Source organism: Nylanderia fulva, unplaced genomic scaffold (genome assembly GCF_048542155.1).
Source record: "Nylanderia fulva isolate GAGA-0341 unplaced genomic scaffold, ASM4854215v1 Scaffold59, whole genome shotgun sequence".
In the NCBI taxonomy this organism is placed as follows: Eukaryota; Metazoa; Arthropoda; class Insecta; order Hymenoptera; family Formicidae; genus Nylanderia; species Nylanderia fulva.
Window position 1 is genome coordinate 786,378 of NW_028190687.1, and position 12,701 is coordinate 799,078.

Below are 12,701 nucleotides of genomic sequence, written 5' to 3' on the forward strand. Positions count from 1 at the left end.
TTGATCTCCCTACAAAGATGTAGAAAAGCAAAATATATCGGTCCAAAAGTCGGCTGAATCGGAAACTGAGGAATTAAAATTGAGATTCTAAAATTGAGATCAATTTGCAAAATCTGAAATTATGCTAATATCATACAAAATCTAATATCATTTATAAGCTTTTATCGTCTCCTTCAATACAAAAGAATTATGTATATTTGAAAATATAAAAATCATTGTCTTTTATTAACATACTTATTTATACTTATACAAATGCAACACACTATCGATTATATATGTTTCAAAATAACTAATTAATTTTTTTATTTTAAGATTTATTAATTCTTCTGCACCAATTCAAATTGTTGCAGTCACAAAATTTTTTTACTTTCTTATTTATATTAATGAATACAATAAATATCGCAGAAAGATAATAGCTATATTTTATTCATCGTTGATTCTCAATTGTCGAACATGTATGTATATATGTATGTGTCAATAACATCCTATTATCTATTATGTTGGTCCAAATCTGTAGATTGATCTGTAGGTGGATTATATATTATGATAATTTCCACAGCATATTTCACGTTTTCATTTATGTGTTCTACTAATTAAAATAAGACAGAAACTGTAAATTTTTTACTTTGATTTTTTGTGAATAAATGCCTCAATAAACATTTAAAACACGTTAAATTATAGAAAATTGTAAATTATACATAATTGTTATCTGAAAATATCTCACAATGCCCTTTATTTTTACAATGGTATATGTTATATATAGTAACTAGCGATTATGTTAGTGCGCGTATGTTTTTTACACATTACAATTCACTAATCCCAAATAGATTATTATGTGTCCATATAAACGTTTTAATACAATCTTTTATCATGACCAACATCTGAAAAAGTTAATTAAACATAAAAAAAGATTAAATGTAAACAAGAATCTAATTATAATGTAAGAAATGAGAAATGTACGTTTCTTTTTTTTCTACACACATATAATGTAATTTATTAATTGCTTGTCAATTTACAAGCATATTAATGACTTAAAATTAATAGAAGTAATAAATAAGTTTCAACCTTTTCAGTTCTTATTTTGATGACGTCATGATTTGTTTCACAAGACTTGTAACCTGGTAGATAATTATGAAGACAATTCGGGAAATTTTCGTCTTCTATGTAAAAACATCGTTCATTTTCTAAATTATTCGTGACGTTGTAAACAATTAAAATATTATCTTAATCATATGAAAATTTTTATAATAAAAAATTATATATGTATGCGTATAATAAAAAAAGAAAGATTATCGAAAAATAATGATAATGTCGAATCTAATATATAACTATACTTACAATTTTGATTTCCAAAATATACAGATTTCAGTGTAAACATGACTTACATCTATTAGATCGCAACGTAGACCAAGTCTTCTAGCCACGCTATGAAATATTGTATATACAACGATATCTTGACCATATTTACTTTGTAATACCTGTGCCAGGTATAATACAGAACAAATTGATCAAAACGAGAGAATATTAAGAACAATATATAATATATACATATATGGCCCATAATTATATATATTATAATCTTTAATAACTTACATAATCTATACAAATCCATTTGATATCTTCGGGTGAAAATGGGGAGATACATGCTCGAAAATTCAAGATGCTAAATATATATTCCTGGAGTGTATCCATAATCTGCGTACTTTCTGTTTCGTTCCAATGATTATCTTCGATATTGTTGCTTTTCCAATAGGAAAAAGTTTCTTCTGACGTGGAGAATATCGAATGGTTCGGATGCTTCAATCTGAGACAATTCAGTACCTTTTGTGCGATTGTATCCAATGATGCACTTACATTCGTGTAACATACATCTTTTCGAGGTTGAATACGTTGTGCTATGAAAGTACATGTTTCTTCCAAAAGCTGTTCTGTTTCAGGTTTCTTTATATATCTGTCCAACTCATTTCGTATCGAAGATAGCTTCTCATAGTGAGACATTTCTATCTTGCAAAATTCTTGGATTGAATTGCGATCAATTTTCCTAAAAAATTTATATATATTAAATTATTAACTAATGAATAAATACAATAAATTGTAATAATAGTAGCATTATAATATATATGAATATCCTACTGTGGAAACTGTGTTAACAAGCATTTAATCTCCTCAATATAAAACATACATTTCAGCACATTTATAGGCTTACGTGTACGTCTAAAAACAAGTTCATTTTCATTCAAACGATTTGCATATTCATCGAAATTATCACTGAATTTCTTTACATCATCGAATTCCAATACTACATTATTAATTAAATCATTGAAATAATTTTGATTTGATATTTTATTGTAATAATAATCATGAAAAAGAATTAGAGACAAATAATTTCGCAATTGTGTCGCAGAATTTATGCCTATTGTGACAAAGTTTAAGTTTTCTCCATCCTTTGTTTTTTTAAGAACATCATATCTTTTCTTTGCATAGGGCCATCTAAAATACGACCATAAAATATTGTAATAAATTTTTGATAATGATTCTTAGTCTTGTGTCGAGATTAATTTAAAATTAGCTGGATAAAGATCCTAAAAAGATAAGGATCCCTTATAAAAGGGATACAACATCATATGTATTTATACTTTTAATTATAAATTTTCATCGTATTTCTGTCTACTTTAAGAATTCTTATGTGCTATGATTCTAAACCAGATTTATCTGAAAATTATTCTAGATAAATAATATAGTAAAGGTAGTACTTTTTTTTTATGTACTTGTAAGATGCAGATATAAAGATAATACATATTTATATTATCTATATGCAGATAAAACGACGCCACAGTTCTTCCATTTAATTTTATTTAGATAACACACAGCAAACTTTGATGATAGTAAACAATATGATTGCACAAGTAATTTTTCAAATTAATAAATTTTTTAAAGTAGACAATTCAAAGCATGAGTATATATATGTCATTTCTTTTTGTACTTTAATGAGAAAAAGAAAATATATATTAGTTAATTTTAATTTGTAATTTAATTTATACTTTTCACATTTTGATTTCAATATGTATATTGCATAATTTTATAAGTGTATTCTGTATGCAGTTAATAAACATTAATGTGCTTATGTGTATGTATGTATAAATTAAGTTTTTTTTAATATTTTGTAGAACAATTTTTTCGAAAGCATATTTACAAACAATGTCGACTGTGCTTATATATGTCACTTGGCATGTTTTTAATGTTATAAAGATTTTATTGTGATTTTAATGTTATTTATAAAAAAAATATCAAATCTGTTTGTTTCTATCACGAATATATATCATATATATAATTTTTATATTTAAAAATGCAATTAGATATATTGAAGAATACACATTATAATAAATAAACTAAGTTACTTTTATGTTGTATTTTTAATAATAAAATCTAAAAAGAAATCATTTAATGACAGAATATTTTTCGACATATATATATATAGGCTGATTAATATTTATTTAATTAATCACACAACGTTTCATATAATTTTTGTTATCTCAAGTGTTACTGTTAAGTGTGCGAAGGACCAAAATTATATCGACGAAACACCGTGGTCGAAACGTTGTGTGATTAGTTAAATAAACATCAATTGACGAATGTCGGTTGAAAAATATTTGGTCTTTTAATTTTTGACAGTATATAATCTATTTTCCTTTATCTGTTTTTATATTATTTAAGTTTATTTTTTTACACTATATTTTCAATATTTTTTATTTATTATATATATATAATATACGTTCTTCGCAGAAGTGATATACATTGCGCGACAGGCGTTAATGAGACAAAATAACAAAAAGATGTACAAACCACAAGAATTACCTTTGAAATAACTTTTTTTCCAAGAACTTGTCATATGTGGCTGCATAACGAAATTGCTTGCACACGCATCGAAAGTTGATGATATCTTCAATAGTGAGTACATTATCGTCGAGAATGTGGCTTATCATCTCCTCTGGTAAGCACGTTATCTTATAATCAGACATTATGAGAAACAAAACACAAAAAAGGAATGTAAATTAAAGTGGTTGCAATAAACTATTCGCGTAATTCCTTGCTTTTCGCAGTACAAGAAATGCGTCTGCCGATTACGAAGAGCACAGATGTGTGTTTGATGTACACGAGAGACGTTTTCCACACTGTAGACGTTCTGTTTTTTATTATAAAATTTGACCTCAAATTATAAAGCCTTATTGTTTGTTTTCACTAAGATACAGGTATAAGGATTTGTTACGACATGCGCAGAAAATGTAATTTAGATCTAGCAAATTTACCAGTTTTTCTTATGCGCTTAAAAGATAGAACGTGGTAAATAACTTATTTATTATTTATTTTATTATCACTATTTATTTATTTATTTTTTTTTTATTATTTAAGCTTAATTAAAATAATTTTTTTTCAAATATGTCAATTATTTTAAATTTCCATGTATTTATATTATGTATTATTTAAGTTTAATTAAAATAATATTATTTCAAATTATTAATTATTTTATTAAATTTTACTCATTTTCATATATTTATTTTTACACTTTACAACTGCAGTGCTATGCATTGTGTCGACTGTTTATTTTAATTTGGAGTTGTAATAATTTTGTGAAAATCATGGATACGAGATAAATATGGATCGCAAATAATATGAGTTTAAAACAAAAATGAAAAAATACTTTTACCTAACGCGTGGCGTTTATTTTTTGTTCAAAATACAAAATTTAACGTATTTTTGCACAGCAATCTTAGAATTGCATGAATTTACAATAAATCTGCAATTATACTAATATCATTTATAAGCTTTTCTCGTTTCCTTCAATACAAAAGAATTATGTATATTTCAAAATATATAAATCATTGTCTTTTATTAACATATCTATTTATACGTTATACAAATGCAACACTATCGATTATAAAAGTTTCAAAATAATATATATTAATAAATGGTAAATTTTAATTATGTTATCTTTTGCATATACTTAAAGTATTTAAAAAAGTTCATAAATTAATTAATTTATCTAAATTTTTAAATTTATATATTTTACTGCACTAATTCAAATTCTTACAATCACAATTTTTCTTATTTTATTGTTTATATTAATTAATACAATAAATATAGCAGAGAATAATAAATATATTTTATTCGTCGTTGATTCTCAATTGACATTGCATACAAAAATAGGGCATAGTATTTATCTACAAAAGTCGAACATATACATGTATATATTTATATGTCGATATAACATCTGTTTATTATGTTGGTCCATGCAACTACGGCATATTTTCCGTTTTTATTTATTTATTCTACTATTTAAACTAAATATAAGACACAAACTGTAAAATTTGTACTTTAATTGATTTTTTGTAATGAATAAATGTCTCAATAAACACTTAACCACGTTAAATGATAAAAAATTGTATATTATACATATTGTTATCTAAAAGAATTATTATCCAAAAGAATCTCACAAAGTTCAATATTTTTACAATTGTATATATATTATATACTAATATGCGATTGTTAGTGCGCGTATGTTCTTTACTTATTACAATCAATTTGGTGTAATCGCAAAGTTTTTATTGTGTTCCGTTATAAAATCTATAACAGTATTTTTTGTTAACATCTAATCAACATCTAAAAAATTAATTAAACATGAATAAAGACGACATGTAAACAAAGATCTAATTATAAATTTAAAAATGAGAGATTCTACATTTCTTTTCTTTCTATATACATATAGTGAATAAATGTCTCACTAAACACTTAAACACGTTAAAATATAAAAAATTGTAAATTATACATAATTGTTATCTAAAAGCATCACAAAGTTCAATATATTTTTACAATTGTATATATATTATATAATACAATACATGATCCGTTTTCTGTTTAAATTATACATTTTACTTTGACTAATCCCAAATCTGTTATTTCATGATTCATTATAAACTTTTCAACGAAATTTTTTAATATCAACAACATCTAAAAAAGCAAATTAAACATGAACAAAGATTAAATGTAAACAAAGATCTTATTATATAAATAAAAAAATGAGAGACAGTACATTTCTCTTCATCCTATACATATTTATTGTAATTTATTGATTCTTTGTAAATTTACAAGTATATTTTTAACTTAAAATTAATATAAATAATAAATAAATAATTTTCAACCTTTTTAGTTGTTATTGCGAGGTCGCGAAAGCAATTTGTTTGCATCCTGTACACTGATATATGATAAAAAAGACAATTCGGAAAATTCTCGTTTTTTATGTGAAAGCATTGTGCATTTTTTAAACTACTTGTGACGCTGTAAACAGTTAAAATATTATTTTAATCCTTATAAAAATATTTATAATAAAAATTATATATGTATGCGTATAAGAAAAAAAGAAAGATTACCGAAAAATGATGATAATGTCGAATCTAATGTATCTATACTTACAATTTCGGTCTCCAAAATATACAATAGCGAGGCCAAATAAGTATTATATCGCAACGTAGACCAAGTCTTCTAGCCACGCTATGAAATATTGCAAATATAATGATAGCTTGACCATGTTTACTTTGTAAAATCTGTGCCAGGTGCAATACAGAATAAATTAATTTAAGCGAGAGTATATTAAGAACAATATATAACATATACATATATGTAGCCCATAATTATATATGTATTATAATCTATAACTTACATTATTTATACACAAACATTTGATGTCTACATTACGTGAGTAGCTACATGGTCGAAAGTTCATGGTACCACATATATATTTCTTAAGTGTATCCATAATCTGCGTACTTTCTGTTTCGTTCCAATGATTATCTTCGATATTGTTGCTTTTCCAATAGGAAAAAGTTTCTTCTGACGTGGAGAATATCGAATGGTTCGGATGCTTCACTCTGAGACAAGTCAGTACCTCTTGTGCGATTGTATCCAATGATGCACTTACATTCGTGTAACATACATCTTTTCGAGGTTGAATACGTTGTGCTATGAAAGTACAAATTTCTTCTAAAAGCTGTTCTTTTTCAGGTTTCTCTATATATCTGTCCAACTTATTTCGTATCGAGGATAGCTTTTCATAATGAGACATTTCTATATTGCAATATCTTTCGATTGATTTGCGTTCAATTCTGTTAAAAAATTTATATAATGAATTATTAACTAATGAATAAATACATTAAATTGTAATAATAGTAGCATTATAATATATATGAAGATCCTACTGGAGAAATGGCGTAAACAAACATTTAATCTCCTCAATATAAAACATATATTTCAGCTCATCTATAAGCTTATCTGTAGGCTCAAGAAAAAGTATATTTTTATGCAAACGCTTTACATATACATTGATGTTACCCGAGAATTTTATTACATTATCGAATTTCAATATATTATTGATTGAGCCATTGAAATAATTTTTGTTTGATCTATTATTGTAAAAATAATGGTAAAAAAGAATTTGAGACAAATAATTTTGCAATTGTATCGCAGAATTTATGCCTTTTGTGACAAAGTTTATGTTTCCTCCACCCTTTGTTGTATTTAGATTTTCATATCTTCTCTTTGTAATAGGCCATCTAAAACACGACCATAAAATACTGTAATAAATTTTTGATAATGATACAATGTTGTGTTAAGATTAATTTTAAATAAACTAGATAAAAACGAGATAAAAATATGTAAATTTGTTTTAGATTAGATGAAGATAATTTTGTTTTAAGTATGTTTGAAAGTATATCTAATGAAAGATAAAATTATATGAAGATTTATGTAAATAAATTTTTAGATAATAATTTTTAATACTGCTTATGTAATCACAGTTATACAAAAAATATAAATTATAAAAGGGATACAACAATATATGAATTCATATTTTTATTTATAAATTTATATCGTTTTACTGTCTATTTTAAGTATTTTTATGTGCTATGATTCTAAACCAAAATTATTTGAATATTATTTTAGATAAATAATATAGTAAAGGTAGTAATTTATAAAAGGTAGTAAATTATATTTACAAATTTTGACTCTAATATGTATATTGCGTAATTCTATATGTGTATTCTACATGCTATTAATAAACATTAATGTTCGTGTGTGTATATTTAAAAATTTTTTAAAATAATTTTTAGAACAAATTTTCCGAAAACATATTTACATTCAATGTTGACTGTGTTTATAAATGTTACTTGGCATGTATTTACTTTTATGAAGATTTTATTATGATTTCAGTTTTATTTATTAAAACAACCGATAAAAAATATCAATTCTGTTTGTTTTAATGACGAATATATATCAAAAATATAATTTTTATTTTTAAATACAATTAAATATATTGAAGAATACACATTAAAATAAATAAGCAAAGTTAATTTTACATTACATTTTTAGTAATTGAAAATCTAAAAGAAAATATTTAATGACTAAATCTTTGTCGATTGATACAGGCCAATTAATATTTATCTAATTAATCACACAACGTTTTATAGAATATCTGTCGTTCTCAAGTGTACTGTCAAGTGTGCGATGGACCAAAATTATGGTCGAAACACCGTGGTCGAAACAATGTGTGATTAATTAGACAAACATCAATTGGCAAGTATCGGTCGAAAAATATTTGGTCTTTTAATTTAGACAGTTGAAAATTATGAATTCTTATCAGTATATTTAACGTTTACATTCTATATATATATATATATATATTTATATATATATATATATATATATATGTATATGTATATTATATATGTATATATATAACGGTAGAGTTTGCCAAAATTATTGAGCAATAGAAAAAAATGAAAGCGAATAATTTACTATGCAACATAAATGCAACATACCTAATATTTTTAATATTTTTTATTTATTATATATTTATAATATACGTTCTTCGCAGAAGTGATATACATTGTGCGACAGGCGTTAATGAGACAAAATAACAAAAAGATTTACAAACCACAAGAATTACCTTTGAGATAACTTTTTTTCCAAGAACTTGTCATATGTGGCTGCATAACGAAATTGCTTGCACACGCATCGAAAGTTGATGATATCTTCAATAGTGAGTACATTATCGTTGAGAATGTGGCTTATCATCTCCTCTGGTAAGCACGTTATCTTATAATTAGACATTATGAGAAACAAAACACAAAAAGGAATGTAAGTTAAAGTGATTGCAATAAACTATTCGCGTAATTCCTTGCTTTTTGCAGTACAAGAAATGCGTCTGCCGATTACGAAGAGCACAGATGTGTGTTTGATGTACACGAGAGACGTTTTCCACACTGTAGACGTTCTGTTCTTTATTATAAAATTTGATCTCAAATTTTAAAGCCTTATTGTTTGTTTTCACTAAGATACAGGTATAAGGATTTGTTACGACATGCGCAGAAAATGTAATTTAAAACTAGCAAATTTACCAGTTTTTCTTATGCGCGTGAAAGATAGAACGTGGTAAATAATTTATTTATTATTTATTTTATTATCACTATTTATTTATTTATTGTTTTTTTTTATTATTTAAGATTAATTAAAATAATTTTTTTTTCAAATATGTCAATTATTTTAAATTTTCATGTATTTATATTATGTATTATTTAAGTTTAATTAAAATAATATTATTTCAAATTATTAATTATTTTATTAAATTTTATTAATTTTCACATATTTATTTTTACACTTTACAACTGCAGTGCTATGCATTGTGTCGACTGTTTTTTTAATTTGGAGTTGTAATAATTTTGTGAAAATCATGGATACGATATAAATATGGATCGCAAATAATATGAGTTTAAAACAAAAATAAAAAAATACTTTTACCTAACGCGTGGCGTTTGTTTTTTGTTCAAAATACAAAATTTAACGTATTTTTGCACAGCAATTTTAGAATTGCATGAATTTACAATAAATTTTCAATTATACTAATATCATACAAAATCTAATATCATTTATAAGCTTTTATCGTCTCCTTCAATACAAAAGAATTATGTATATTTCAAAATATAAAAATCATTTTATTAACATACTTATTTATACTTATACGAATGCAACACATTATCGATTATATATGTTTCAAAATAATTGATATTAATAGATGGCAAATTTATTACGTCATATTTTGCATATATTGAAAGTGTTAAAAAAAGTTATTAAACTAATTAATTTGTTTATTTTCAAGATTTATTAATTCTTTTGCACCAATTCAAATTGTTGCAGTCACAAAATTTTCTTACTTTATTATTTATATAATTGTATACAATAAATGTCGCAGAAAGATAATAGCTATATGTTATTCATCGTTGATTCTCAATTGTCGAACATGTATGTATATATGTATATGTCAATAACATCCTATTATCTATTATGTTGGTCCGAATCTGTAAATTGATCTGTAGGTGGATTATATATTATGATAATTTCCACAGCATATTTCACGTTTTCATTTATGTGTTCTTCTATTTAAAATAAGACAGAAACTGTAAAATTTTTACTTTGATTTTTTGTGAATAAATGCCTCAATAAACACTTAAAACACGTTAAATTATAGAAAATTGTAAATTATACATAATTGTTATTTGAAAATATCTTACAATGCCCTTTATTTTTACAATGGTATATGTTATATACTAACTAGCGATTATGTTAGTGCGCGTATGTTTTTTACACATTACAATTGACTAATCCCAAATAGATTATTATGTGTCCATATAAACGTTTTAACAAAATATTTTATCATGACCAACATCTGAAAAAGTTAATTAAACATAAAAAAAGATTAAATGTAAACAAGAATCTAATTATAATGTAAGAAATGAGAAATGTACGTATCTTTTCTTTCTACACATATATAATGTAATTTATTAATTGCTTGTCAATTTACAAGCATATTAATGACTTAAAATTAATAGAAGTAATAAATAAGTTTCAACCTTTTCAGTTCTTATTTTGATGACGTCATGATTTGTTTCACAAGACTTGTAACCTGGTAGATAATTATGAAGACAATTCGGGAAATTTTCGTCTTCTATGTAAAAACATCGTTCATTTTCTAAATTATTCGTGACGTTGTAAACAATTAAAATATTATCTTAATTATATGAAAATTTTTATAATAAAAAATTATATATGTATGCGTATAATAAAAAAAGAAAGATTATCGAAAAATAATGATAATGTCGAATCTAATATATAACTATACTTACAATTTTGATTTCCAAAATATACAGATTTCAGTGTAAACATGACTTACATCTATTAGATCGCAACGTAGACCAAGTCTTCTAGCCACGTTATTATAACACAGGTATTACAAAGTAAATATGGTCAAGATATTGTATATACAACAATATCTTGACCATATTTACTTTGTAATACCTGTGCCAGGTATAATACAGAACAAATTGATCAAAGCGAGAGAATATTAAGAACAATATATAATATATACATATATGGCCCATAATTATACATATTATAATCTCTAATAACTTACATAATCTATACAAATCCATTTGATATCTTCGGGTGAAAATGGGGAGATACATGCTCGAAAATTCAAGATGCTAAATATATATTCCTGGAGTGTATCCATAATCTGCGTACTTTCTGTTTCATCCCAATGATTATCTGCGATATTGTTGCTTTTCCAATAGGAAAAAGTTTCTTCAGAAGTGGAGAATATCGAATGGTTCGGATGCTTCACTCTGAGATAATTCAGTACCTCTTGTGCGATTGTATCCAATGATGCACTTACATTCGTGTAACATACATCTTTTCGAGGTTGAATACGTTGTGCTATGAAAGTACAAACTTCTTCCAAAAGCTGTTCTTTTTCAGGTTTCTCTATATATCTGTCCAACTCATTTCGTATCGAAGATAGCTTCTCATAGTGAGACATTTCTATATTGCAATATCTTTCGATTGATTTGCGTTCAATTCTGTTAAAAAATTTATATATTGAAATATTAAGTTAATCAATAAAATAAAACATTAAACTGTGATAATAGGAGCATTATAATATATATAAATATCCTACTGTGGAAACTGTGTTAACAAGCATTTAATCTCCTCAATATAAAACATACATTTCAGCACATTTATAGGCTTACGTGTACGTCTAAAAACAAGTTCATTTTCATTTAAACGATTTGCATATTCATCGAAATCATCACTGAATTTCTTTACATCATCGAATTCCAATACTACATTATTAATTAAATCATTGAAATAATTTTGATTTGATATTTTATTGTAATAATAATCATGAAAAAGAATTAGAGACAAATAATTTTGCAATTGTGTCGCAGAATTTATGCCTATTGTGACAAAGTTTAGGTTTTCTCCATCCTTTGTTTTTTTAAGAACATCATATCTGTTCTTTGCATAGGGCCATCTAAAATACGACCATAAAATATTGTAATAAATTTTTGATAATGATTCTTAGTCTTGTGTCGAGATTAATTTAAAATTAGCTGGATAAAGATCCTAAAAAGATAAGAATCCCTTATAAAAGGGATACAACATCATATGTATTTATATTTTTATTTATAAATTTTTATCGCTTTACTGTCTACTTTAAATATTCTTGTGTGCTATGATTCTAAACCAAAATTATTTGAATATTATTTTAGATAAATAATATAGTAAAGGTAGTACCTTTTATCTACTTGTAAGATGCA

At 24.7% G+C, this 12,701-nt stretch overlaps 3 protein-coding genes across 4 annotated transcripts; all 3 read right to left on the reverse strand.

Moving 5' to 3' along the window:
• Positions 1 to 352: 352 nt before the first annotated feature.
• Positions 353 to 4,177, reverse strand: LOC114936538 (uncharacterized). Of its 2 annotated transcripts, XR_014925856.1 has the most exons (6): positions 3,856 to 4,177; positions 2,134 to 2,490; positions 1,594 to 2,041; positions 1,339 to 1,478; positions 1,066 to 1,160; positions 353 to 881 (listed from the first exon to the last, which is right to left on the reverse strand). XR_014925856.1 is itself a non-coding variant. In XM_085487647.1 (5 exons), the coding sequence occupies exons 1-5, from the start codon at positions 4,017 to 4,019 to the stop codon at positions 1,130 to 1,132; spliced, it is 1,140 nt and encodes a 379-aa protein (XP_085343773.1). In that variant the 5' UTR covers positions 4,020 to 4,177; the 3' UTR covers positions 1,054 to 1,129. The 2 variants fall into 2 exon arrangements, 1 of the variants encoding a protein (XP_085343773.1); XM_085487647.1 differs by lacking the exon at positions 353 to 881 and having other exon boundaries at positions 1,054 to 1,160.
• A 1,731-nt stretch (positions 4,178 to 5,908) lies between these two features.
• LOC114928798 (uncharacterized) lies at positions 5,909 to 9,325 on the reverse strand. Its single transcript, XM_085487651.1, has 6 exons — positions 8,996 to 9,325; positions 7,251 to 7,604; positions 6,716 to 7,157; positions 6,469 to 6,599; positions 6,198 to 6,333; positions 5,909 to 6,006 (listed from the first exon to the last, which is right to left on the reverse strand). The coding sequence occupies exons 1-6, from the start codon at positions 9,157 to 9,159 to the stop codon at positions 5,914 to 5,916; spliced, it is 1,320 nt and encodes a 439-aa protein (XP_085343777.1). The 5' UTR covers positions 9,160 to 9,325; the 3' UTR covers positions 5,909 to 5,913.
• A 2,024-nt stretch (positions 9,326 to 11,349) lies between these two features.
• LOC114936539 (uncharacterized) lies at positions 11,350 to 11,930 on the reverse strand. Its single transcript, XM_029309782.2, has 2 exons — positions 11,516 to 11,930; positions 11,350 to 11,400 (listed from the first exon to the last, which is right to left on the reverse strand). Exons 1-2 carry the CDS (start codon positions 11,918 to 11,920, stop codon positions 11,350 to 11,352), a joined length of 456 nt encoding a protein of 151 aa, XP_029165615.2. The 5' UTR covers positions 11,921 to 11,930.
• Between the last annotated feature and the right edge of the window lie 771 nt (positions 11,931 to 12,701).

Excerpts from the sequence above, each read along its gene's own strand:
- LOC114928798 (XM_085487651.1), bottom strand. The coding sequence starts at position 9,159 with ATGTCTAATTATAAGATAACGTGCTTACCAGAGGAGATGATAAGCCAC. Across the intron at positions 6,600-6,715 it reads AATGTTTGTGTATAAATAAT|ATTTTACAAAGTAAACATGG; the intron begins GTAAGTTATAGA and ends CACCTGGCACAG. Across the intron at positions 6,334-6,468 it reads ATATTTTGGAGACCGAAATT|CGTCACAAGTAGTTTAAAAA; the intron begins GTAAGTATAGAT and ends AACTGTTTACAG.
- LOC114936538 (XM_085487647.1), bottom strand. The coding sequence starts at position 4,019 with ATGTCTGATTATAAGATAACGTGCTTACCAGAGGAGATGATAAGCCAC. Across the intron at positions 2,491-3,855 it reads GAAAAAAAGTTATTTCAAAG|ATGGCCCTATGCAAAGAAAA; the intron begins GTAATTCTTGTG and ends GTCGTATTTTAG. Across the intron at positions 1,479-1,593 it reads AATGGATTTGTATAGATTAT|GTATTACAAAGTAAATATGG; the intron begins GTAAGTTATTAA and ends TACCTGGCACAG.
- LOC114936539 (XM_029309782.2), bottom strand. The coding sequence starts at position 11,920 with ATGTCTCACTATGAGAAGCTATCTTCGATACGAAATGAGTTGGACAGA. Across the intron at positions 11,401-11,515 it reads AATGGATTTGTATAGATTAT|GTATTACAAAGTAAATATGG; the intron begins GTAAGTTATTAG and ends TACCTGGCACAG.